Source organism: Canis lupus, chromosome 35, assembly GCF_048164855.1.
Source record: "Canis lupus baileyi chromosome 35, mCanLup2.hap1, whole genome shotgun sequence".
In the NCBI taxonomy this organism is placed as follows: Eukaryota; Metazoa; Chordata; class Mammalia; order Carnivora; family Canidae; genus Canis; species Canis lupus.
Genome location: NC_132872.1, coordinates 2,805,859 through 2,833,483, shown reverse-complemented (window position 1 = coordinate 2,833,483; position 27,625 = coordinate 2,805,859). Strand labels below are relative to the sequence as shown.

The 27,625-nt window shown below is 40.2% G+C and overlaps 1 protein-coding gene across 2 annotated transcripts in view; it reads right to left on the bottom strand.

Moving 5' to 3' along the window:
* The window catches only part of OSBPL11 (oxysterol binding protein like 11), an 81,243-nt gene extending 55,539 nt beyond the window's left edge, over positions 1-25,704 (bottom strand). For both annotated transcript variants that reach the window (XR_012024314.1, XM_072811811.1), the window contains exon 1: positions 25,368-25,704. Coding sequence is in view for 1 of the 2 variants with exons in the window: in XM_072811811.1 (XP_072667912.1) it covers positions 25,368-25,561 (194 nt within the window). In the remaining variant the exon portion in view is untranslated. The remainder of the gene's footprint in view (positions 1-25,367) is intronic.
* Between the last annotated feature and the right edge of the window lie 1,921 nt (positions 25,705-27,625).

Sequence of the window (27,625 nt, the reverse complement as noted above, 5' to 3'; positions counted from 1 at the left end):
TGCAATTAATTATAAACTGTTGCCCTGCATTTACTTCATAAAACAGACATCTAAGACTAAAAAGAATCAACTTAAGGAACATCTTATTCTTTGAAACAGCTGGTTGGCACTGTCCTGCTTTCTGTCATCCTTCCCTTTCCGCAGTCAGTACAACCAGCAGATGCGGAACAACTGTACCATCTGGTGGTCAGTATAAAAAGTTGTGTGAGCAAACATCTTTTGTTCACTCTTCCGTTTCTCCTCTCCCTCCTTATAACTGATTCCTCATATATTACCTCTAACCCTCATGCATTGCTCCCATTTAAAATGTGTGAATCTGGGACACCCGGGTGGCTCAGTGGCTAAGCGTCTGCCTTTGGCTCAGGGAGTGATCCCCAAGTCATGGGATGGAGTCCTGCAAGGGGCTCCTTGCTGGGAGCCTGCTTCTCCCTCTGTCTGTGTCTCTGCCTTTCTCTCTGTGTGTCCATCATGAATAAATGAATAAAATCTAAAAACTAAAAAAAATTTTTTTAAATAAATAAAAAATAAAATATGTGAATCTAAGAAAGGTAAGATGGCAGGAGTAAGGTCACCCCAAGCTTGTCTCCTCCCTCCAACACAGCTAGATAAATATCAAATCTTTCTGAACACCCAAGAAATTGATCAGAAGTCCTAAAGAATAAAGCTGCACTTCTACAAACAAGAAAAATAAGGGAGGGAGTTTGTCAGAGAAAAGAGCCATGGGCACCGCCTTGTGGAGGGAGCCCTGACAGTGGTGGGGAGCAGTGAGAGAAGAGGAAGAGGAAGAAAGCGCCTCCTGGAAAAGGAAGAAAAAAAAAAAGTAAAAACACGTGCTGAGAATTGCACAAGAAAACTATTCTCCAAAACCACTGATAGTGAAAAAGGAGAAGTTTACAATACTGCCAGCTTTCTATAAACACTGATGCACGTTTCAAAGTTTCAGGGGTCTAAGACATTGCCCGGTTTGCCCCTAAGGAACTGAGTGGCGCTGCAGTGGGAAAGCAGCGTTGAGCCCCAGCAGCAGGCAGCCTGAGGATCCGTAGGGTCACACGGGAAGAAGTGGTAATCCTGCCTGGAGTACATTTGGTAAAGGTGACAAGGTGTCTCCACAGGCAAAGGACCCTACAGGCACCACCATCAAGGTGTCCGACTCACTAGTACAAGAGCAAAGACTCAAACTGAGGGCTGCAGAGCCTGGCACTAGCTGTTTGTCCCAATCTACCATAAACTGAACTGCTGGGAGACTGTGCAGCTGTCTCTTGCAACAAGCTGACACTGGCCACAATGCAGGGAAATCCTCCCCTAGAGGATCAGTGTGGGTCTGTGCCCCGAGGGTCTCTGAAGGGTGGGGCTTTGTTTTGTTTTGTTTTGGAGGGTGGGTTTTTGAAACAGCCACGCCTGAGATAAAACACAGGAGTGCTGAGCCGTTTGGCAGGAAGACAGCTAGTATACAGGGTGAAGGCAGGAATCTTGATGGAAACCAGTAACACAGTCAGGGTCACTGTATGGGCATCTGTGAGGGCTTAGGCATTTCCCGGCTCTGAAAGAGGAGAGAACAGGTTAAAGTCATTTTCCTCCTCCCCTTCCCCCGCCAGCTTGATCCATCTCAGTGAGCTGAAACAGCACCACCGAGTGGAGAACGGAACCACTACACCAAACCCTGGCCCCCTTTGTCCTACAGGAGCATCTCCACTACGGCAATTCCACCTGAGAATCAGAGCAGCAGGCCCCTCCACCAGAAGACCAACACAAACACCCCTCACAAACCAAGTCTACTGATCACAGAGTGCTGCAAAGCTTCAGTGTTAAGGCAAACAGGATCTAGCATCCTTTGGGTTTTGTTTCTTGTTTTTGTTTTGTTTTACAGATACAGAAATAGCATTTTTTAAATTTTATACACATATTTTTAAATTTTTAATCTTTTTGTTTCTTTCTACCTTTTTAATTTTTTTAAATATTTTATTTATTCACAAGAGACACAGAGACAGACAGAGACCTAGGCAGAGGGAGAACAGGCTCCCTGTGGGGAGCCGGATGCGGGACTCGATCCCAGGATCCTGGGATCACGACCTGAGCCGAAGACAGACGCCCAACCACTGAGCCACCCAGGCATCCCTCTTTCTACCTTTTTAAAAAAGATTTATTTATTAGAGAGAGAGAGAGCATGAACAGGGAGGGGCAGAGGGAGAACGAAAGAGAATCCTCAAATAGATTCTCTGCTGAGCATGGAGCCTGATGCTCGGCTCCATCCCAGGACCCTGACTGAGATCATGACCTGAGCTGAAATCAAGAGTTGTCCATTCAACCAACTAAGCCATCTTTTTTCTATCAAGCTTCTCATAACAAGTAGATCAAAACATATCTAGGACCTAGGTTCCTTTATTCCTCAATTTTTATTTTTATTTTCCTTTTTCTTCTCTCTCCAAAATGACAACACAGAGGAATTCACTTCAAAAGAACAGAAGAAATGATAACCAGAGATTTATCAATGTAGACATAAGATGTCTGGACTAGAATTTAAAACAATAATTATACAGGTACTAGCTGAGTTTGAAAAAAACATAAAAGACACTACAGAATCCCTTACTGTAGAGATAAAAGAACTAAAATCTAGTCAGGCCAAAATTAAAAATGCTGTAACTGAGATGCAATCCTAAATGGAGGTTATAAAAATCAGGATGGATGAAGCAGAGGAGCAAATCAGTGATATAGAAGATAAAATTATGGGGAAAAAATGAAGCTGAAAAGAAGAGGGAAAGAAAGGTAATGGAGGATTTCAAAGGTAGAATTAGGGAACTCAGTGACTTATTAAAGTGTAATAACATTTATATCATAGGAATTCCAGAAGATGAAGAAAGAGAAATGGGGGCAGAAGGTATATTTGGATAAATTATAATTGAAAACTTCCCTAAATCTGGGGAAGGACACAGACATCAAAATCCAAGAAGCACAGAGAACTCCCATTAAATTTCATGGTCAAATTTACAAAATACACAGACAAGCAAAGAATCCTGAAAGCAGCAAGGGAAATAGTCTTTAACCTACAAGAGAAGACAGATCAAATTTGCAGCATGTCTGTCCACAGAATGTGACAGGTCAGAAGAGAGTGGAAGGAAACAGTCAGCGGGCTAACTGGGAAAAATATGCAGCCAAGAATTCTTCATCCAGCAAGGCTATCATTCAGAAGAGAAAGGTCAGGGACAAAGACTTTCCCAAGCAAACAAAACTAAGGAGTTTGTGACCACTAAACCACTAAACCAGCCCTGCAAGAAATATTAAGGGAGGACTCTCTGAGTGGGGAAAAAATGAGGGGTCAATCATTCAAGAAGATCTAGCAATTATAAATATTTATGCCCCTCATGTGGAAGCAGCCAACAGTATAAATCAATATTAAACATAAAAAAACTTCATCGATAACAAAACAACAATAGTAGGGGACTTCAACATCCCAGTTACAAGAATGGACAGATCATCAAAGTATAAAATTAACAAGGAAACAAAGGCTTTGAACGACATACTGGACCAGATGGCCTTAACAGATATATTCAGAACATCTCATCCTAAAGCAGGAGAATACATATTCTTTTCAAGTGCATATGGAACATTCTCCAGAAGAGATCACATACCAGGTCACAAATAAAAAAGATCAAGATCATACCATGCATATTTTCAGACCACAACACTAAGAAACATGAAGTCAAACACAAGAAAGAAGTTGGAAAGACTTCAAATACATGGAAGTTAAAGAACATGCTACAAAAGAATGACTGAGTTAACCAGGAAATCAAAGAAGAAATTTTAAGAAATATATGGAAGCAAATGAAAATGAAAACACAACAGTCTAAAACCTTTCAAATGCAGCAAAGGCAGTCCTAAAAGGGAAATATATTGCGATACTGGCCTACCTCAAGAAGCAAGAAATGTCTCAAATACACAGCCTTTCCTTACATCTAAAGGAAATAGAAATGGAACAGCAAATAAAACCTAAAGCCAGCAGAAGAAGAGAAATAAAAAATAGAGCAGAAATCAACGATAAAGAAACAAAAAAACCCACAGTAGAATAGATCAACAAAACCAATCACTGGTTCTTTGAAACAACTAATAAAATTGACAAATTCCCACCCAGACTTACCAAAAACAAAAGAGGACTCAGATAAAATCATGAATGAAAGAGGAGAGATCAAAACCAACACCACAGAACTACAATTGTAAGAGAATACTATGAAAAATTATACGCCAACAAACTGGGCAATCTGGAAAAAATGGTTGAATTCCTAGAAACTTACCAACTACCAAAACTGAAATAGGAAGAAAGAGAAAATTTGAACAGACCCATAACCAGCAAAGAAAAAAAAAAAAAAAAAAAGAAACTGGACCACTTTCATACACAAAAACAAATTCAAAATGGATGAAAGATCTAAATATGAGATAAGAAACCATCAAAATCCTAGAAGAGAACACAGGCAGCAACCTCTGTGACATTGGCCATAACAACTTCTTACTAGACACATTGCTGGAGGTTTAAGGGAAACAAAAGCAAAAATTAACTATTGGGACTTGAGATAAAAAATTTCTGCACGATAAAGAAAACAATCAACAAAGCTAAAAGACAACCTACAGAATGGGAGAAGATATCTGCAAATGACATATGTGATACAGGGTTAGTATCCAAAATCTATAAAGAACTTATTAAACTCAACACCCAAAAAACAAATAGTCCAGTTAAGAAAATGGGCTAAAGACATAAACATTTTTCTAAAGAAGACATAGAGATGGCTTAGACACATGAAAAGATACATCACTTATCATCAGGGAAATGCAAGTCAAAACCATGAGATACTACCTCACACCTGTCAGAATAGCTACAATGAACAATACAAGAAATAACAGGTTTTGGTGAGGATGCAGAGAAAGGGGAACTCTCTTGCACTGTTGGTGGGAATGCAAACTGGTGCAGACACTCTGGAGAAGAGTATGGAGGTTCCTCAAAAAGTAAAAAAAATAAAATTACTTTATGATCCAGCAATTACACTACTAGGTATTTACCCAAAGGATTAAAGAATAGATTTGCACCCCTATGTTTATAGCAACATTATCAACAATAGACAAAATATGGAGACAGCCCAAATGTCCATCAATTGACACTGATATATGGATACAAAAGATGTAGTATATATACACAATGGTCATCAGAAAAAAATGTTATCTTGCCATTTACAAAAATGTGGATGGAGCTAGAGCATATTATGCTAAGTGAAATAAGTCCATCAAAGAAAGACAAATACCATATGATCTCACCCATCTGTGAATTTTTTTTTAAGATTTTATTGATTTATTCATGAGAGACATAGAGAGAGAGGCAGAGACATAGGCAGGGGGAGAAGCAGGCTCCCTGCAGGGAGCCTGATGTGGGACTCGATCCTGGGACCCCAGGATCATGCCCTGGGCCAAAGGCAGATGCTTAACCAATAAAACCCAGGTGCCCCTCATGTGGGGAATTTAAGGAGGAAAACAGATAAAACATATGGGAGGGGGAAAAAAGAGAGAGGGAAACAAACCAGAAGACACTTCAACAGTTGAAAATAAACTGAGGGCTGATGGAGGGAGGGAGGTGGGGAATGGGGTAGATGGGTGATGGATGCTGTAATGAGCATTGGGTGTTGTATATAAGTGATGAATGACTCAATTCTACCCCAGAAATCAATATTGCACTATATGTTAACTAAGTAAAATTTAAATTAATAAAAGGGGGTGCCTGGGTTCAGTTGGTTAATTGTCTGCCTTCAGTTCAGATCATGATCCTAGAGTCCTGCAATCATGCCCCACGGGGAACCTGCTTCTCCCTCTCCCTCTAAAGCTCCCCCTGCTTGTGCTCTCTTGCTCGGTCTCGAATGAATGAATGAATGAATGGGCACCTGGGTGGCTCAGTCAGTTAAGCATCTTAGTTTCCGCTCAGGTCATGATTTCATAGTTGTGAAATTGAGCCCCACAGGAGGCTTCACACTCAGCATGGAGTCTGCTTGAGATTCTTTCCCTCCTTCTCTCTCTCCCTCTGCCCCACCCCTCATTCATGCATGCTCTAAAATAAATAAATAATTAAATCTTTAAACAAATAAAATGTGTGATGTTTTACAGGATATTTTTAATGTATCTGTTAACATGAATAAAAACTAGTTCAAGTGGGAACACACATGTCTGATTATATCATATTACTATTTTGTGTTCTTTGAAGTAGAAATGATGGTCCCAAAGACTAATACACTGAAAAACAAGCTGTGAAAAGGTTAATTTCTTTCTCAGTCCTTCAGGAACCATACCACTGAACAAACTGGGTATATTCTGATCTTTTAAACTTGTTAGCATTCCATTTCAATTAGTACTAGAGGCTGATAGTCTATAAAAACAACTGATTAACTGAACTATGCCAAGTGGCATTATTGTATTTAATGTGAGCCTCATCTTCTCTGAAATAACTCAATGATTATTTCAATTCCTAAGTCTTCATTACTATAATACACTTATTTCTTCCCCCTTCTTGATCATACATAAAAGCTTTTAGAATTAAGCGACTTTCCGTCTGAAATCCTCATTTCAGTTCAGCACAATTACTCAGTACCTTCTAAATGTCATGCATTCTAAAAATCCACTGAAAAGGATGGGAAAATAAAGAAGACAATTTCTCTCCATCCCCAAAACATAATCTAATCTAAGAGAAATATCTCTCCTTGAAGAAAAAGACAATGACAAAGTCTCTTATTGGAGGAGAGACACATTGGGACTGTTTTCAGCTGTCATACAAATTGGAAAGTTATTTCATTAAAGACATAGGATTCACTAAACAAAGACACAGGAGTCAATAGTGACTGAGGCTGAAATGACAGGATTTGACTGACTAGATGTGAAGTGAGAAAGAAATGGAGAGTGAAAATAAGGGTGAGACAGAAGGGACAGAGCCAGCTGGAACAACTGTAGAAATACTAATACCTTCACTGGGAAGTTTTGGGTTTGTTCCAGTTTTACATGTTGAATTTCAGGGATCTGTGGGACATACATATCCAATAAGGTAGCATGATTTGGGTGGGATGTATAGATTTGGTAGTGACCAGCATATAAGCATGTAACTGATTTTGAAGCCATTAGAGCAAATAAAATCACCCAAAAAGGATTATAAAATGACAAGAGATGGAACAGAGTCTAAGAAAGAATCCTAAGGAAAAGTTTTAAAGGCCAAGGGAGGGACACCTGGGTGGCTCAGCAGTTGAGGATCTGCCTTTGGCTCAGGACCTGATCCTGGGGTTCCAGGACTGAGTCCTGAATCCGGCTCCTGCATGGAGCCTGCTTCTCCTTCCTCTGCCTATGTCTCTGCCTCTCTCTGTGTCTCTCATGAATAAATAAAAATACTAAAAAAAAGAAAAAAAAGCCTACAGGAGTGCAGAAAAGTGATAAGAAGTAGCTGAGTAGCAGGAAGAAACCCAGGATCAAACTTAAGTAAGTTTGTGATCAAGCATGTTCAAAGCTACCGAGAGGTGAAAAGCCGGTGCCTGTCAAGCCACAGATCAAAATTCCTACTTTCTGCTAAGCAAAAACTGTCCTCCAAAATTAGCTTAGTTGTGGTTCACCCCTTTGATAGCATAAATAGCATGATGAAGGGAGAGAGCAGCCTGTTTAGCTAAAGAAAAAGTAACTGACAACAGATGGGGAGCAACTGCAACACATGTACCTCCTTCTGCTGTAAAGACATATTCTGCAGAGCAGTGACTGCTTCTTACTCATCCTCATATTCCTTGCAGCACCTAATGTATAGCCTGGGATATAACAAGTGTTCAAGAAATCTCTGTTTAATGATTTAGGCAATGAGAAGATAGAAGCGGAATATTTCTATAAAACCACAACACAATTCTGAATAGCTGGAAAAAAAAAATCAACTCACAGCCTGTATACTCAAATCAATCTCATATAAAACAAATTCTAAATCCAACTGTGTTTTAGTCTATACCTGAAAGTATAAAGTCAAGTTGAAAGGTACTCCCTTCCTGCTAAGAGCCTTAAAAACATTAATGCTCTTTGCACTGCGTAATATAGAAAATTGCTGAATCACTATATCATACACCAAAACTCATAACACTTTATGTTAATTATACTGGAATTAAATTTTTTTTTAAATGTCAACGTTCTTGGGCCCAGTATTTTACTTCCAGCCATCTGGTCTAAGAAAACGATTAGAAATGTAGACAAAGATAATATGCAACTGTGTCCACTGTAGCACTATTTACAATAATTAAAATAATAATAATAAAGACAGAAAAAAGGAAATGGAGAGGAAGACAACAAGCTAAATGAATGACATTAGGAGAATGATTAAGTATCATAGATTACATGATATGTTAACTCACTGGAATTTAATACTCTAAAAAAATAAAAAGAAGTATCCTAGAAGAGTATTCAGCAAGTAAAATGTCTATGAGTTTTGATCATTAAAACTACCAAATTTTACAGGCTACCAAATTTTATATAGCCTATAAAAAATCTGCACAGAATAAAACTATACAAAATAGAAACTATGGCGATTACCGGATGGGAAGAACCATAATTTTACTTTACTTGCTTTACTGTTTCATATTTTCCAATTTTTGATATCTTGTTATTTTTATAATAAAAATATTTTAAATGTTCAATTCTCTTGAATAGGTGGCATAGTTCAGGCATAGAGCTATTTCCATCTATTATTAGATATAGATTACATTTTTTAAAACTTTCCACTATGACCATATGACCTTTGCTCTTTTGGGTTATAGAACTGTGTTTCCTATAAGTACTTACTTCCCAAATTAAGTTACACATACCCAAAACGGGGCTGGGTGCCTGGGAGAACAGGATAAAACCAGACTACATTCTAGAGCAAATTCAGGTGACTACAAGAAGTTAAAGCATTTTTAATAAAATTCTCATGTATGTTAAGAAAAATCTTGCTCCCTCCTGACATATTTTCATGTGGAGAACTTCTCCAGGGAGCTGCTGTCCTCCCCTCCCCATCCTTACCCTGACACCTTCCACAGCTTGGCATGAACAGCGCACTCTTTCTGAGCTCTTTCCTTGAATCTGCCTCCTACCCAAAAAAGACAAATTCTCCTCTGCTCTGACAGAGGTAAGACCTGAATATTCCAAACTGCCTGTGACGAGGTAAATAAATGTGCCCAACTCCAGAGTGGAAATAGCACACCTACTTGACCACGTTAACTGCTGCTGTTTTCTTCAGTGAGCTTTTTCCAGTAATAAACTATTTCTTCACATCATAGGATGTCTATTATCAAAACCAAAAACAAACCAAAGACAGAGACAACAAGGGTTGGCAAGGAGGTGGAGAAATTGGAACCCTTCTGCATTGCTGGTGGGAATGTAAAATGGTACCGCTGCTGTGGAAAACACTAATGGTGGTTCCTCAAAAAATTAAATGTCAAATTACTATATGACCCAGCAATTCCACTTCTGAGTACATACACAATAGAATGAAAGCAGAGACTCAGACAGATATTTGTATACCAATCTTCACGGTAACATTACTCATGATAGCCAGAAAATGGAAACGCAAAAGTACATCAACAGACGAATGGATAAACAAAATGTGGCAAATACGTTATTTAGTCTTTAAAAGGGAGGAAAAATAATAATAAAATAAAATAAAATAAAATAAAATAAAATAAATAAAATAAAATAAAATAAAATAAAATAAAATAAAATAAAATGGAGGAAATTGTGACACATGCTGCCACATGGATGAAACTTGAGGACATTATGCTAAGTGAATTAAGCCAAACACACAAAGTGACAAATATTGTATGATTTCACTTATATGAGGTACCTAGAGTAGTCAAAATCATAGAAACAGAAGATGGAATAGTGGTTGGCAGGAGGTAAGGGCTGGGGTGGGGGAACGGGGAGTTTTTATTTAATGGATATGGAGTTTTAGTTTGAGATGATGAAAAATTCTAAAGAATAGTAGTGACTATGGCACAACAATGTGACTATACTAACTGTACACCTAAAAAAATAGTTTAGATGGTAAATCTTACATCTATTACAATTTAAGAAAAAAACAATAAAAAAAATTTTAAAAAGGGATCCCTGGGTGGTGCAGCGGTTTGGCGCCTGCCTTTGGCCCAGGGCGCGATCCTGGAGACCCGGGATCGAATCCCACATCGGGCTCCCGGTGCATGGAGCCTGCTTCTCCCTCTGCCTGTGTCTCTGCCTCTCTCTCTCTCTCTCTGTGACTATCATAAATAAAAAAACAATTTAAAAAAATTTAAAAAATTAAAAATTAAAAAATTAAAAAAAAACATTTAAGAAAAAACCTAACAATTGTGTACTGATTCTTGTGTCCTCTTTCTCAAGTGGTCCTGAACTTGGGATATCATTTACTGACCTCTTAAAGCAACATTATACAGAATATAAAATCATCATGAATTCTGAATACAGAAAACTCTCATGAAAGTTATACCAGACAAGGACTGCTTTAAAACACATGCTAGATCCATTTAAGGTGCCCACTATCTTCTATGGTTAAAGGAGAGTTCAGAACTAGAGGCAACTGGGTGGCTGAGTAGGTTAAGCATCTGACTTTAAAAAAAAAAAAGATTTTATTCATTTATTCATGAGAGACACAGAGAGAGAAAGAGAGAGAGAGGCAGAGACATAGGCGGAGGGAGAAGCAGGCTCCATGCAGGGAGACCAACGTGGGACTCGATCCCAGGTCTCCAGGATCAGGCCTTGGGCTGAAGGCAGTGCTAAACCGCTGAGCCACAACCCTGAAATCATGACTTGAGTTGAAATCAAGGGTTTGGGCTCCATGCTCAATGGAGAAATCTGCTTGAGATTCTCTCCCTCTCCCCATCTCAACTCTCGCTTGTGCGCGCACATGTTCTCTCCCCCGCCCCCCAAAAAAGATTACTCAGGAAGAAAGTTTGAGAAACACAGCTATAAAATATTTGCCTATATAGACCAAAAAAAAAAAAAAAAAAACCCTATGCATAATTTGATTGCTATAGACAACTAAGAAATCCCTCATGCAGATAACAGGTCATTTGACAACAGAGCTTCAATGAAGATGGGACAGAAAAAATTTCTAAATGGAAAAGTAGAAAGTCCTCTAGCACTCTGAGAAAGTTAGAAAGCTGTTTATTATAACAGAAAAAAATATGGCTTAGCACCAAGCAATATAAGTATGAACTCCAATGTGACCTTAAGCAGGTAAGACCTCTGGTCTTGAGTTTCCTCATCTGTAAATGGGGATAAGAACACATATCTTGCAGATTTATAACGAGGAAAGAAAAAAAAGAGATAATATATTTCAACTCCTTTATTACTGAAGTGTATTTCAATATGGTTAATGCTCAACAAATACTGGTTCTCTCCCACTGCTGGAAGTCAATTCCTCCATAGCAAATTCCTTTGATTTAGGCTCATTTTCTAGATCGGTTTTCTAGATCTGTCTTATCTTCTTAAACCTGACATTATCAACTCAGAATGACAGGACGTAAAAACAATTACTGTATTTTCCAGTACGTATCTTGTGAAGAATAATGAAGGGTCTGAGCTGTTACCTTACTTGCAAGCTACCAAGTTAGCCCAGTTTCATGGATGCAGGCAGAAGGTGTGTGAGACTCCTGAGTTAGAGACAAAAGACTTCAGTAGCCACAGCAATAGTCCCCATCACATAGAGCAACACAAAGAGGACCAGAGATGCCTGCACATGCAGGAGGTTGTGGTACAGATGAGGAACCTCGTGTACAGGGAACCTAGATCTTCTATTGGACAGTAAGTCAGCCTGACCTCTGCAGGAGGGAGACCTTATCTTTATTATACTGGATGGTAAATAAACCTGACTTCTGTTTACGAGGGAGATACTCTAGCTTCCAAGGCTGTTCGCTATATAAATTGAGGGGGGGTGGGGAGTAAGGAACAAAGGGAGAATTGTCTCCCAATAAGTATTACTGTGTATTACATTATCAACCCTGTCTCCCAACCACCAGTTCCCCTCCTCAGAGATAAGGACTTCTCTCAATTTCTTGTGTACTTCTTTGGAGATATTCTATGCACCTGTAAGTGCGCACAGACACACACACACATTTTATTTTTTAAACAAATGGCTGCAATTATACACAGTTCTGAACCTTACTTTTCTCAGTTTTCTTAGAGATGGTTTCATACTGACACCTATGGCTCTAGCTCCTTCCCAGCATCTGCATGGTAATCCATTTCATGGCAGTATCATAAGAGTTAACCAGTCCCCCTACTCACAAAGTTTTCTTTCAAGGCTTTTATTATTACCAATAATGCTGCAACACAGTTGTACATATCTCTATATACATTTGCTAAAAGTGAAATTGCTAAGTTTGTTTTTGTAGGGGTTTTTTTTTTTGGAGGGGGGGTAGAGAGGCAGGAGGAGCAGAGGGAGAGAAAAGAATCTTAAGCAGGCTCCAGTGCAGAGGCTGACACAGGGCTTGATCTCACAAACCTGAGATGATGACCTGAGCTGAAATCAAGAGTCAGACACTTAACTGACTGAGCCACCCAGGAGCCCCTGTTTTTAGTTTTTATAGATATCACCAACTTGCTCTCCAAAGGGGCTACAACCAATTGAACTACCATCTTTCTTTTTCTTTTTTTTTTTTGAACTACCATCTTTCAATGGAGAAAGAGGACCTATTTGCTCACCCCAGCTGAAGGCAAAAATTACTTGCCAACAAAAATAAGGTGTAGCTTTAACTACAACAGGACTTTCAGACATTACTAGTAGGTTTTTCAGTACCCCTTATTAAGGTTCAAAATTAAGTTTCTGAAACGTATTTCAAAAGTTAGTTTTGCAAGATCCCTGGGTGGCTCAGTGGTTGAGCATCTGCCTTTGGCCCAGGGTGTGACCCCGGAGTCCCAGGATTGAGTCCCACGTCTGGCTCCCTGCGGGGAGCCTGCTTCTCCCTCTGCCTGTGTCTCTGCCTCTCTCTGTGTGTCTCTCATGAATAAATAAATAAAATCTTAAAAAAAAAAAAAAGTTAGTTTGCAAATAAAGGCCACATTATATTTATAATTAAAAACTTTTTAAATAGGGATCCCTGGGTGGCGCAGCGGTTTAGCGCCTGCCTTTGGCCCAGGGCGCGATCCTGGAGACCCGGGATCGAATCCCACGTCGGGCTTTCAGTGCATGGAGCCTGCTTCTCCCTCTGCCTGTGTCTCTGCCTCTCTCTCTCTGTGTGTGACTATCATAAATAAATAAATAAAAATTAAAAAAAGAAAATCCTTTAAAAAAAAAAAAAACTTTTTAAATAGAAAGCTTTTCTGAAATAAAAAAAAAAAAAAAAAGAAAAGCAAGCAAGCAAGCAAGCAAGCAAGCAAGCTTTTCTGGGGCAGCCCCGGTGGCACAGCAGTTTAGCGCCGCTTGCAGCCCAGAGTGTGATCCTGGAGACCCAGGATCGAGTCCCACGTCAGGCTCCCTGCATAGAGCCTGCTTCTCCCTCAGCCTGTGACTCTGCCTCTCTCTCTCTGAATAAATAAAAATTAAAATCTTAAAAAAAAAAGCTTTTCTGGTACAGTATTTCATTCACATAGTAGTGTTTTCTTATCCCTGAGATACCTTCAAAAGATCTTCACAGCAGCCATTTCAATAAGACCAAGTCACCAGAGACCAAGAGAATACCGAGGACGTAGAAGCCTCACTGCCCTCCTCCCTATTTACATCTACTCTCTCCTTCTATTTTCCCATGTCTTTCTCTGGCCTTTCCCAAATACACTTAGAATAACATTTAATTTTTGTCTATAACTGCATAATCCAAGAAATGAATATAAAGAAATGTTTTGCTTCCTTCAGACCAATTCTTTCTAAATTGAAAGTAAAGGGATCCCTGGGTGGCGCAGCGGTTTGGCACCTGCCTTTGGCCCAGGGCACGATCCTGGAGACCCGGGATCGAATCCCACGTCCGGCTCCCGGTGCATGGAGCCTGCTTCTCCCTCTGCCTGTGTCTCTGCCTCTCTCTCTCTCTGTGTGACTATCAGTAAGTAAGTAAGTAAGTAAGTAAATAAATAAATAAATTGAAAGTAAAAAGAAAAAGCAGAAAAGGACTTTTCTTCCTTCATATTTGAACAAACAAGGAAAAAAAAGGTGACAACTACACAAGCCACAACAAGCAATGTTTGCTTTCATACATTTATTACCGGACTAAAAGTTCATTCTTCTTTGGAAATTTCAAATTTATGATCCAAGTAACAGCAAATTCAAATACTCAAGTATTTTTCCCCTCACAGTACCTATAAATATCAATTATTTTTTAAAAGTACAGAAAATAAAAAAGCTCTTTTATTTCAATAAAAGAAAAATCTCTTGGGATCCCTGGGTGGCACAGTGGTTTGACGCCTGCCTTTGGCCCAGGGCGCGATCCTGGAGACCCGGGATCGAGTCCCACATCGGGCTCCCGGTGCATGGAGCCTGCTTCTCCCTCTGCCTGTGTCTCTGCCTCTCTCTCTCTCTCTCTCTCTGTGACTATCATTAAAAAAAAAAAAAAGAAAAAAGAAAAAAAAAAAAGAAAAATCTCTTGATTTTTTAAAATAAGTTTCAATTTTTCGTAGCAAAACATACACACAGACTTTCAAACTCCCCATTACCAGGAAGTAGATCCCCTCCTAGTTATAAATATCTATATAATCAAATGATTCCATAATTTGTTTATCTATAAAATTATGTAAAATTTTTAAATATTACCTTAAAATACACATTGTACACTCTAAGATGAAAGCATATCCCTGAATTACCAAGAATCTAACAATAACCAAAAAGTTTAAGACAATTGCTTATTTTTAAACCTGATTCACTATTTACCATAATGGCAAAACAGGATAAAATCCCATTCAAGGAGCGCCCAGGGGCTCCGTGGTTGAGTGTCTGCCTTTGGCTCAGGGCATAATCCCAGGGTCCTGTGATCGAGTCCCGCATCAGCCTCAGTGGGGAGCCTGCGTCTCCCTCTGCCTGTGTCTCTGTCTCTCTCTCTCTTATGAATAAATAAAACCTTAAAAAAAAATCCCACTCAAAATTTTATGCTAAAGCCTCACTCGTAATAAGACAGAAGCAAATTAAAACTACACTTGAAACACCGTTTTTCAACCTAACAAATTTTTACATTTTCTCCAATCTAATTAACCCATTACACCGGTAAGGCTGATGGAAAGTAAGCACTCAGACACTGGCACTGTACACCCCAATAAAGAGAAATCTGACAATAACTATCTGAATCACAAACTAACTCAGTAATAACCACCACTGGGTATTTTCCTCACAGATACATTTATATGCTTGCAATATGACCTTATGTATAAGCCCAGGGCCCTTTATGAGGGGATTAGTGCCCCTTTCTCTCATTTCCTTCCTCCCTCCCCTCCAAGTGAGGACAGAACAAGGAGGAGGCCATATGCCAGGCCTGGAAGACAGACCTCACCAGAACCCAACAACGCTAGCAGCACCCTGATCTCAGGTTTCAGCCTTTAGAAAAGGTAACAGAAACAGCCTGAATTTTGTTAGAGCAGCCTGAACTAACACATACAGTATTTTGCACAGTATTTTGTTAGAGCAGCCTGAACTAACACATACTACTAAGATACCTTCTATGGTAAAACTAAAAGTGCGGCAAAACATAGATTTTATTTGCTTAATTCTTTAAAAAAAAAAATCTCTGGAGGGGCACCCAGGTGGTGCAGTCAATTAAACGTTTGATTCTTTGTTTCAGCTCAAATTGTGATCCCAGGGTGATGAGATCGAGCCCAGGGTGGAGTCTGTTTAAGACTCTCTCCCTGGGGCACCTACCTGGGTGGCTCAGTGATTGAGTGTCTGCCTTCCACTCAGGTTGTGATCCCGGGGTCCTGGGATCGAGTCCCACATTGGGCTCCCTACAGGGAGCCTGCTGTGTCCCTGCCTCTATCTGTATCTCTCATGAATAAATACATAAATAAAATCTTTTTTTAAATATTCACGAGAGAAACAGAGAGAGAGAGAGAGAGCAGGGACACAGGCAGAGGGAGAAGCAGGCTCCATGTAGGGACTCAATCCCAGGTCTCCAGGATCACGCTCTAGGCTGAAGGCGGCGCTAAACTGCTGAGTCACCTGGGCTGCCCAAAATCTCTTTTTTTTAAAGATTATATTATTTATTTATGAGATACACAGAGACAGAGAGGCAGAGACACAGGCAGAGGGAGAAGCAGGCTCCATGCAGGGAGCTGGATGCAGGACTCGATCCCAGGACCCCAGGATCACGCCCTGGGCTGACGGCAGGTGCTAAACCGCTGAATCACCCAGGGATTCCAAATAAAATCTTTATATATAAAAAACTCCTCTCTCCCCCTGCCCCTACCCCACCCTCTCTACCTCAAATAAATAAATAAATCATTAAAAAAAAAATCCCTGGAAGCACACACAAGAAGCCATTTTTAGGTAGGAGGAGCCTTGAACCAGTAGAGGATGGGAAGAGATTTTTCATTGGACACCTTCTAATTATTTTTTTTAATAAAGTGAACATATTACCTATTCCAAAAAATTACATTTAAAAATATGCTTTTCATTTATGTTAAAAATGTGAAACATCTGCAAAACTGATAATAAAGTTTTCTTTGTAGCGTTGAGGGTTTACAAGCTCAGGCAGCACTTTAAAAAGGCCTTTATCAAGGTTAAAGAAAGCTGTTTCAGAAGCAACTACTGGGGGCATTTCATCTCACTATTTACACCATTGTCATTCCCTCCCTCTCTCCTTTTCTTTCTCTCCCTGTTTCTATCTCTTTGCTCTGTCCTTTTTCTTTCCTTATTTTCCCTCTTGCTTTTCTTTTTCTCTCCCTTCCTTTTGACTAGGGCTTCCAGATGCATCCAGCAGCAACCAGACTTCAGTTTCTCCCCTCCAGAGCCCTTCCGACCAATCTCAAGATCAGCAATGGAGGGCGCCTGGGCTCAGTCACTTAAGCATCTGCCTTTGGCTCAGATCATGATTCCAGGGTCCTGGGATCAAGTTCCACATCAGGTTCCCCACTCAGCAAGAAGTCTGCCTCTCTCTCTGCAACCCCCCTCCACTCGTGCTTTCTCTGTCTCTCTCTCTCAAATAAATAAATAAAATCTTAGAAGAAGAAAAAGAGCAATGGAGGTAAATGGCAAAGGCAGCCAGAACTCAAGTACAGGGACATACTGAGTGGGAAATCATGCTTTGTTAAAATATCTAGTAAACCCAAAAGAAAATTCTTTCACCACCAAACTAAGTTGTTTTAAAACTCAAATGGTAATGCCAAAACAGTAATGTAACTATTTAATCATGTCATTTAGTTTTAACTTTAACCTGAATAATTCTGGACACAAATCATTTTATTAAACAAAATCAATCAATACAAGGGAAGATTCTCAGCTAGGGAAGATGTTCCCTCAAACAAGGGAACCAAAAATGTTCCCTCTGCAAAGCAGTACAATTACATCAAGAATACTCCCCACTATTTTCAAAAACAAGAGTCTAAAAACAAGAGTCTAAAAAGACATAATTTCCACAAATCTATTTGCCAAGCAATTTCTTCTGGAACCTACACTATGCAATTTATTAAAAAAGAACTAAAAATACTAATTTGCATGTTCTAACATTAATCTGTTTGTATAGTTTTGATACAGTGTAACTTCTTTTTTTTTTTTTTTTTAATTTTTATTTATTTATGATAGTCACAGAGAGAGAGAGGCAGAGACACAGGCAGAGGGAGAAGCAGGCTCCATGCACCGGGAGCCCGACGTGGGATTCGATCCCGGGTCTCCAGGATCGCGCCCTGGGCCAAAGGCAGGCGCCAAACCGCTGCGCCACCCAGGGTTCCCTGATACAGTATAACTTCTAAGTAAAATATGAACTCAAGGGACTCCTGGGTGGCTCAGCGGTTGAGCATCTGCCTTAAGCATCTGCCTTCTGCTCAGGGTGTGATCCTGGAGTCCCGGGATCGAGTCCTGCATCAGGCTCCCTGCATGGAGCCTGCTTCTTCCTCTCCCTAGGTCTCTGCCTCTCTCTGTGTCTCTCATAAATAAATAAATAAAATCTTAAAAAATAACAAAAAAATAAAATATGAACTCAAATGCACTGTATATTTAGACGTATAAAGCTAAATATAAAACACCAAGAAATCAAAGCATACCATAATAAACCAAACCTTTTTCCTCAAGATTTGGTATAGCTCTCACTAGATTTTTGGAACAGTAGTTTATGGTTTTTAGTTACATGCCTCTAAGCAGCCTTTCTCTTATTTTTACTAGCACTGACAGCAAATTTCAGATGAGGAAAACAAAAACTAGGATACAGATATATTCAACTTTTAACCCCAACAGAGAAAAAAATCAAACCCTCATGATTTCTTGAAATCAAACTCCAAAGAAGTGGTCACACCCTGAAGACAGTAAATGTTAGGTTATATGTAGGCAGATCTTTCTCCATTTGCAAGTAAGTACTTTTCCTTGTAACAAGAGTATTCACAGCAGTAAACACCAGGTCTGATCATAAAAATTATATTACACATTTGTAGACTTCTATCCATTTAATGAAACCCATAACTATTTGCTAACAAGGAAGAGACCTGCCTGTTTGTTAGTAGTTTCAAATCTAGATGACTGATGTCAATTTTTACTTCCTTCCCTCACTACAACTCTCAATCCAATCAATCACCAAGTTCTGTCAATCTTCCTCTAACAGTTTCCTTCTTTTCCAGCCTACTGCCCATTCCCTGTATTATGTCTAGATCACTGCAACTGATCTTCTAATAGCTCCTCTTATTCCCTGACAGATTCAGTCCCAAACCCTCAGCTTTAACAACAAATTTCCAATTGCCTACTTGTCAAATCTATCCCAACAGAAGATGACAATCTTTTTTTTTTTTTTTTAGAAGATGACAATCTTGAGTCTATTTATACTAACTCTGTAATAGACACCTTCTTGCATGGCTCCCAGTGATCCCCAGCTGCTGGTTTTCACACCTTGTTGGGCTGACCGTCCTCACTTACTTCTAATGAATACTAAAAAGTGCCAGGATTTCTCTTCCATGTTTAAGTTACAAAGGACTGTGACTTCCATCTTGATAGCATTCTCTTGCTTTCTCACTTCCCCACTCTGCTGAAACAAGCTGCCAAGTAGTAAGATGCTCTGTGGAGAGGCCCATGCAGCCAGGAACCAAAAGAAGCCACCAGCCGTCAGTTTATAAAAAACTGAGGTCTTTGTCCAACAGGCAAAGAACTGCACTCTAGGGACGCCTGGGTGGCTCAGCGGTTGAGCTCCGCTTTTGGCTCAGAGCATGATCCCGGGATCCTGGGATCAAGTCCCATGTTGGGCTCCCTGCAAAGAGCTTGCTTCTCCTTCTGCCTATGTCTCTGCCTCTGTCTCTCTCATGAATAAATAAATAAAATCTTTAAAAATAAACATTTCTATAATCCAAAGTGAAAGTTAAAAATACGTGTAAGAGTTCTGATTTATAAAAGTTTTTTAGGGATCCCTGGGTGGCTCAGTGGTTTAGCGCCTGCCTTTGGCCCAGGGCGCGATCCTGGAGACCCTGGATCGAGTCCCACGTCGGGCTCCTTGCATGGAGCCTGCTTCTCCCTCCGCCTGTGTCTCTGCCTCTCTCTATGTCTATCACAAATAAATAAATAAATCTCTTTTTAAAATAAATAAATAAATAAATAGATAGATAGATAAATAAATAAATAAAAGTTTTTTATATGCCTGAAAACATGTAATAAATTAAAACACAGCCAGGAAAATATTTGTACCAAGTTTAACAAATAGTTTAACTACATAAATTTAAAATGTTATATGTATGTGCATATTTATTACATAAAGAACTAATATAAATTTCTCTGGAAGTACATTGAAAAAAAATCAGTAATACATAGTGACTCCAGGAAGGGAAACTGAGTGGGTGGGACAAGTATGTAAAGTAAGCACTTCACTGTATATATTTCTTTTACCTGCTCAAAAAAAAAAAGCAACAAAATATCTTTAAAGTAATATTGATAGTAAAAACTAGAAATATCCATTGATATGTAATATTTTTAAAATATACTTCAAGTATATATTAAGAAAAATACTGAGAAAAAAATTAATAGAAAAATGAATAAAACACATAAGCAGATAATTCACAAAAGAATATAACTGATCATTAAAAAAAAAACCTCAAAATGGATCAGAGCCCTAAATATAAGTGCTAGGATATAAACTCTTTGACAAAATCATCTGCATAAATCTTTGCAATCCTGGACTTGGCACCGGTTTCTTAGATGTGACACCAAGCATAAGCAAAAAACTAAAAGATTGATGGGGTTCATGAAAATTAAGCTTTTGTGCTATAAACAATATTAAGAAAGTGAAAAGATACTCCATAGGAGAAAATATTTGCTAATTATGTATCTGATAAGGGAAATGTATCCAAAATACATTAAAAAAAGCTCTTACAACTCAATAATAAAAGGACAAAGAATCCAACTTAAAAATGGACAAAGGATCTGAATAGACATTTCTCCAAATAAGATATACAAATGGCCAATAAGTACATAAAGAGATACTCAATGTTATGGGACATCAAGAAAATGCAATTCAAAGCCACAATGAGATACCATTTCTCAACCACTAGGACAGTCAAAATAAAAAAGACAGACAACAAGTGCTGATAAAGATATGAAGAAATTAAAACCCTAATAGACTGCTGGCAAGAATGTAAAATGGTGCAGGTGCTTTAGACAAGTCTAGCAGTTCCTCAAGAAATTAAACATAAAGTTGCCATACCAGCAATTCCATCCTAGATATATACCAAGAGACTTAATAAACATATCCACAAAAAAACCATATCCACACATAACCTGAACACAAATGTTCAAAGTAGCATTATTCATAATAACCACAAAACAGAAACAACCCAAATGTCCATCAACTGATGAATGGATAAGCAAAATGTGGTATATTCATATAACAGAATATTATTCAGCTATAAAAAATGAAGTAATGATACATGTTACAGAATTTATAAACCTTGAAAACATTATGCTAATTAATCTTCTAAGTTTGCAAAGCCAAAGCCCAGGATCTGAATCATAAGGTCTTTACTGGCTTTCAACTACTCCATAAGTCATGATGAAAAATCTCCATTTTAAAAAATAGGATAGTAGCAAACTATAGGTAGAGAGGTGGATGTATTGACTCCCAAATTCCAGAAATAGCTGAGGCTATGGAAGAGAATGAGATACGAACAGAAAACATGCATCTTAAGGAAAGATGATGGAATATCACACCAGGTTTTCAGGGAAAGGAGACAACCAAAGATACTGAGAAAGGTACAGAGGGATTAAGGAGAAACCAAGAGAGAATAACAAAGTCAAGAAAAGAGGGACGGCTGGCTGGCTCAGTCAGTGGAGCATGTAACTCTTGATCTCCAAGTTTTGAGTTCTAGCCCAACATTGAGTGTAGAGATTGCTTAAAAATAAAAATCTTGGGATCCCTGGGTGGCGGTTTAGCGCCTGCCTTTGGCCCAGGGCGCGATCCTGGAGACCCAGGATCGATTCCCACGTGGGGCTCCCGGTGCATGGAGCCTGCTTCTCTCTGCCTGTGTCTCTGCCTCTCTTTCTCTCTCTGTGACTATCATAAATAAAAAAAAATTTTTTTTAATATTTAAAAAAAAATAAAAATCTTTTAAAAATTTTTCAAGAAGAGTCAGAACAAATACACTAACAGAGAAATAAATGGGAATAAATATCTTTAAAAATTCATCATTTTTCACTCATATCCCTGGTGAGGACCGAGCCAACTGTCTTGAGTTGAGCAATAAATGAGGAAAAGGAGGCAGTTGAGTGTAAATGTCCTTCAAGAGAAAAGGATTAGGCTAGGTTTTATTATTGTTGTTGTTTTTAAAGTCTAGAGACTGAGTCTCAGGGGAAGAAGCCAGGAAAGAGAGAGCAACACAAGACAATGGAGAAAATGGCTTGATCAATGTACTACAGGACAAAGGGACAAATGAGGCTGAAAGCTAGGTTGAAGGATTAGCCTTGGACAAGCCTCATTAAATAAAAATATGTATGTAAATGTGGTAATGCATTACATATCTGCCCCCATGGGGAAGAGCTTCATATAACTGCATTTTCCAGATATTGAAGCATCTTTTTTCAGCTATTTCTTTTGAAATTGTTCACCACTGCATCATACAGTTCTCTGCCTTCTTAAACACACGTGCTCTCCTGAATGACTTAGGTCATTGTGACTGATTACTGCACTAGGAAGTACTATCGCTGACTCTGCATGTTAATTTTTCAAATCTTCTTGGACTGTCTTACAATGCCAGTTGCCATTTTCATTGGTACATTTCCTGAGATAACCTTGTGCTTACAACAGATTCTAGTTTCAAAATTACATAACCATTAAATAATACCCTAAGTAAGGGATGATATGTTCTGAATCAAAGTACACGAGTAAAGTACGCCGTTGTACAACTCTCTCCAGGACTAAGAGACCTGTTTCACTTTTCAATTCAATTGAGACTAGGTTTCAAAGAGTTGAAGATTTCAGAAGACCTGACTTGGAATATTACTTTATTGTGCTTCCTAAAGTCATATCAAAATATCCCTACCAAGTAATTGATAATTTTATATGATTAGTCTTAAGCCATCAAAAAAAGAGAAGATCAGGCTGATTCCCAAAGTGAGCCTCAACATCTCACAGTAACTAAACATACTCTCTTGCCCTATAATCACTAACCAATAAAAAGTTATAGTTTTCTACGTTTCATTGCTGTATGCTAATATAGGCATGTATATTTCACATATATGGATATGATTCATGATAAATGTGTATCCTTCACAAAATCTTGGCTTTAATCCCAAATTTCACACAAATTTCACAACTACAAACAGCACAGGCCTGAAAAGGACCAGAATTAGGTACACAGTTAACCAAAATTTAAGAATTCATTCCTTTGGTTTCAACCATGAAACAGACTGATTTCATTCATTCTTAAGATTCTGTGATCTAGCAACTCCATTTCTAGGAATTTATCTGGTAAAAAAACAAAAACAAAACAAAACAAAAAAAACATTAACTTGAAAAGATTATCTGCATCCCCATGCTCAGTGTAGCATTATTTATGACAGCTAAGACACAGAAGTAACCTAAGTGTCCATCAAGGGACAGACGAATAAAGAAAATGTGGTATATAAAATGGAATATTACTCAGCCACAAAAAAGGAAATCTTGCAGTTTACAACAGCATGGATGGACCTTGAGGGCATTATGTTAAATGAAGTTAGACAAAGGCCTGCAAATACTGTGTGGTCTCACTTATTTGTGGAATCTAAGAAAACAAAAAAAATAAATAAATAAAATGAACCCACAGATAGATTGATTGGTAGTTGCCAGAGGGGGTGGAGGGGTGGAGGGTGAACTAGGTGATGGTGATCAAAAGGTACATGCTTCCAGTTACAAAATAAGTTCAGAGGATATAATGTACAGCATAATGACTGTAATTAATGATACTATATTGCATATTTAAAAGTTTCTTAGAGAGAAACCTTGGAAGTTCTCATCACAATAAAAAAAATATTGTGACTATCGGCGTGCCTGGGTGGCTCACCACCGACTCTTGATTTTAGCTCTGGTCCTGATCTCAGGGTGGTGAGACTGAGCCTTGCGATGGGCTCCAAGGACTCCAAGCTCAGCAGAGAAGTCAGATTTTTCTCCCTCTCCCTCCTGCTGTCCCTCGGCTCACTGGTGCTCCTACACTCTTGCATGTGCATATGTGTGTGTGTGTGCTCTCTCTCTCTAAAATAAATCAATCCTTTAAAAATACGACGTAATGATATACGCCAGATGGATGCTCACTAGACTTACTGTGATCTTTCCAAAAACACATACAAATAGGCAATCATTATTTGTATGCCTGGATCTATTAAGTCACATGTCAAACAGATCTCAAAAAGATTCCGGATGGCTACATCCCCCTATACTTTACGCATCAAAAACAAAAATAAAACCACCTTTATTTCTCCCACTCTCTTGCCTATTCCTTCCAACACTTCTCTTTCGTGTTAACAACAACAACAAATCAACAAATGTAGAATTTGGGGGATCCCTGGGTGGCGCAGCGGTTTGGCGCCTGCCTTTGGCCCAGGGCGCGATCCTGGAGACCCGGGATCGAATCCCACGTCGGGCTCCCGGTGCATGGAGCCTGCTTCTCCCTCTGCCTATGTCTCTGCCTCTCTCTCACTGTGTGCCTATCATAAATAAATAAAATAAAATAAAAAATTTAAAAAAAAAATGTAGAATTTCTCAAGACACAGTTTGCAAATGGCCTGACCAACTCAAACTGAAACATCTCCAGGCTGGGTTAGAGTATGCTATTATGGGGGATCCCTGGGTGGCTCAGCGGTTTAGCACCGCCTGCAGCCCAGGGCGCGATCCTGGGGTATCCGGATCGAGTCCCGCGTCGGGCTCCTTGGGTGCAGCCTGCTTCTCCCTCTGCCTGTGTCTCTGCCTCCCCGCATCATGAATGAATGAATGAATGAATGAATGAATGAATCTTTAAAGAAAAAAAAAAGAGTATGGTATTATTAGGGCATTGGCATCTGTACCTTTGCCCCATACTCAAATTATTTATGTCTGGTCTCCCCTTCTAAGTCAGAAACTGAGGGCAAGAATCTCTTCTTATTCAATAAGGACTCCGTTCAATCGCTGGACAAAGAAGCTGGGCGCACCTAGCACTTGCTAGCCTCGGGGGAGAGCCGAGTTAAGCAGCTCCGGGCCTTCACGGTCAAGCAGAAGGAGGCAGGCAGGCAGGCCTGGGGACAAATTACAACAGAGGCAAAAACAACAACAACAAAAAACAGAAGTGAGAACGGAGAAATTAAATCGGATGGGGGGGGGTGGGGGGGTCCCTGGGTGGCTCAGCGGGTTGGTGCCTGCCTTCAGCCCAGGGCGTGATCCTCGAGTCCCAGGATCGAATCCCATGTCCGGCTCCTTGCACGGAGCCTGCTTCTCCCTCTTGCTTCTTTCTCTCCCTGTGTCTCTCGTGAATAAATAAATAAAATCTTAATCGGAGGAGGGACTGACTGTAGGGATGCAGAGGAAGGAAGTTCAAGGATCCGCTCGTGTGTTGTCCAAAAGGCCCTTCAACGAAATACCTGTTGAATGGACGCAGGAGTGAATGAGCTAAAGCCTTGCTAAGGAGAGAGGAGAGATCCCGGGCCCCAGGGAGGTGCAGACTCGTAGCTCCTGGAAGTCGGTGGTGGCTTCCCCGGTCGGTACCTGCAGACCTGCACCCTCCCGGGGTGCGGGGGGGGCATCACCTTGCAGAAGGTGCCGTACCTGTACTGCCAGCCTTTGGCACTGCCGCCGCGGCTGCTGCTGCTGCTGCTGCTGCTGCCGCTGCCGCCGCCCGCCCCGCAGCTGCTGTTGCTGCTGTTCTTGTTGGGGGTCCCCGCCGCGGCCGCCGCCAGGCCCTCCAGCTTCCCCTCGCTCTCCGAGACTTTCAGCGCCGACACGGGCTCGCCGCCCTGCATCTTCGCTCCCGGGGCCGACCCCGCCGAGCGGCGTCCGGACGGGGGCGGGTTTAGGGTCTGCGCGCCGGGGGGAGGGGGGTCCAGGGGCTGAGTTAGCGGAGGGTCATCGGACGCGGCGGGAAGGGGCCCGGCAGCAGCGGGGGGAGCACGAGGACAGGGGGGAGGCGGCGGGGGCAGCCGGGAGGCCCGGGCGGAGGGCGCGGCCTCACCTCTTCCCCGGCGGGGCCGTCCCGCCGGCTCCACGGTTCCCGGAGCGGCGGCCGCGGGGCAGGGCCCGGGAAGGAGGCCGCCGGGGGCGGGACGCCGGCTCCCAGGGCCGCTCTGCCCCCGCCCGCGGCGCGCCTCTCGGGCCCACGTGCTCCGACGGCCCCGGCCCGGCACCTCGACCCGGGCTCCCAGGAGCCGGCGAGTCCGTTACCCTCTCTCCGGGCCCCGAGCGTGGGCGCCACAACCGCGGCCGCCGCCCCACCCACGGCCCCGCGGCGGGTCACCCGCCCGCCCACCTGCCTTCCCTTCCGGAGCAGTGTGAGCTCACTTCCGCCCGGAGCAGAAGCGCCGGGCGCCATCTTGGCGCAGGGCACGCGGCCCTGAAGGGGGCGGAGCCTCGGGGCGGTGGTGCCAGGGCGGTTGCCCCGGAAGAAGGGAAAGGGCAGAGGGGGCAAGGCGGTGGGAGACTTCCGGCCTTCCTGGCTGGGCCCTGTCTGGCATTTTAGAAAGCCGGCTTAGAAAAATAATGTCATAAGTAAATAAAATAATGAATAAATAAATGAATAAATAAATAAATAAAAATAAATTTCTATAAGAAATTACAGCCCCTCCAAGGAAACCATTTGAGGGCCCCTTCCAGGCATTTTAGAAAGCAGCCTTAGAAAAATAATGTGATAAATAAATAAAATAATAAATAAATAAATAAATAAATAAATAAATATAAATTTCTATAAGAAATTACAGCCCCCCCCAAAAAAAATTTGAGGGCCCCTTCCAGGCATTTTAAAAAGCAGCCTTAGAAAAATAATGTCATAAATAAATAAAATAAGTAATTAATTAATTAATAATAAATAAATAAATAAATTTCTATAAGAAATTACAACCCCCCCAAAAAAGGAAATTACCCAAAAACTCCTCTTCATTGTAGTAATTCTGCAAAACACACATGACATTGGAATGGGGCAAATCAGTATGGAAATCAGAACTCTCAAAAATCAAAGCTGGGTACTCTTTCTGACCCCAGACAACTCTTAAACTCTTTAGACTTTGTTTTTTGTGTGTCTGTAAAGAGTAATTGGTCTTGACAGGTGATTTTTTTTATATCCTAATTATAAATTCTAGTTTCAGAATTAATTATGAATTCTAGTTTCTAATAACATGATTTGTGACTTGAATGTGTATACAATCACTGTAAACATTGAATGTTTACAGTATGCAAAGCACTATGGAAAATGCAAAGAAGTATTAGTAAAAAAAGTAAAGTGGTAAAATAAATGCAGGTATAGAGACAATTAAAGCTATGAAGAAAATTATAGGAGATGATATAAGAAATGAGTGAGATGGGATGGAGAATCTACTTTAGGAGAAAAGTTGAGAAAAGTAGTCTATAAGGAGATAAAATTTAAGGTGAGAAATGAAGAAAGATGAGGGAGCTAAAGGAAAAGTAAACTTCATTTGTTCTGCTAAATGGGAGACCGGGCAGCATGGTGAGCAAGAGAAAGCTGCACAAAATGAGAGTGAAAAGGAAGGTAGAGAAATTTGGATTTTATTGTAAGTGCAAAGGAAAGTTAAAAGCTTTAATCAGAGAAGAGTTGTGATCTGATCTATGTTTTAAAAAGATCTCTCCAGTCTTTTCAAAAAATAGTGCTAGGTCAACTGGTTATCTATATAAAGAATCAAATTGGACCCCTACCTCAATATTACACAAAAACTAATTCAAAATGGATCAAAAGCATCAATATAAGGGATGAAACTATAAAACTCTTAAAAGAAAAACAGAGGAGGAGGGCGGATTGGGGTGGGAGGGCAATAAAAAAAATTTTTTTTATTTAAAAAAATTTTTAAAGAAAAACAGAG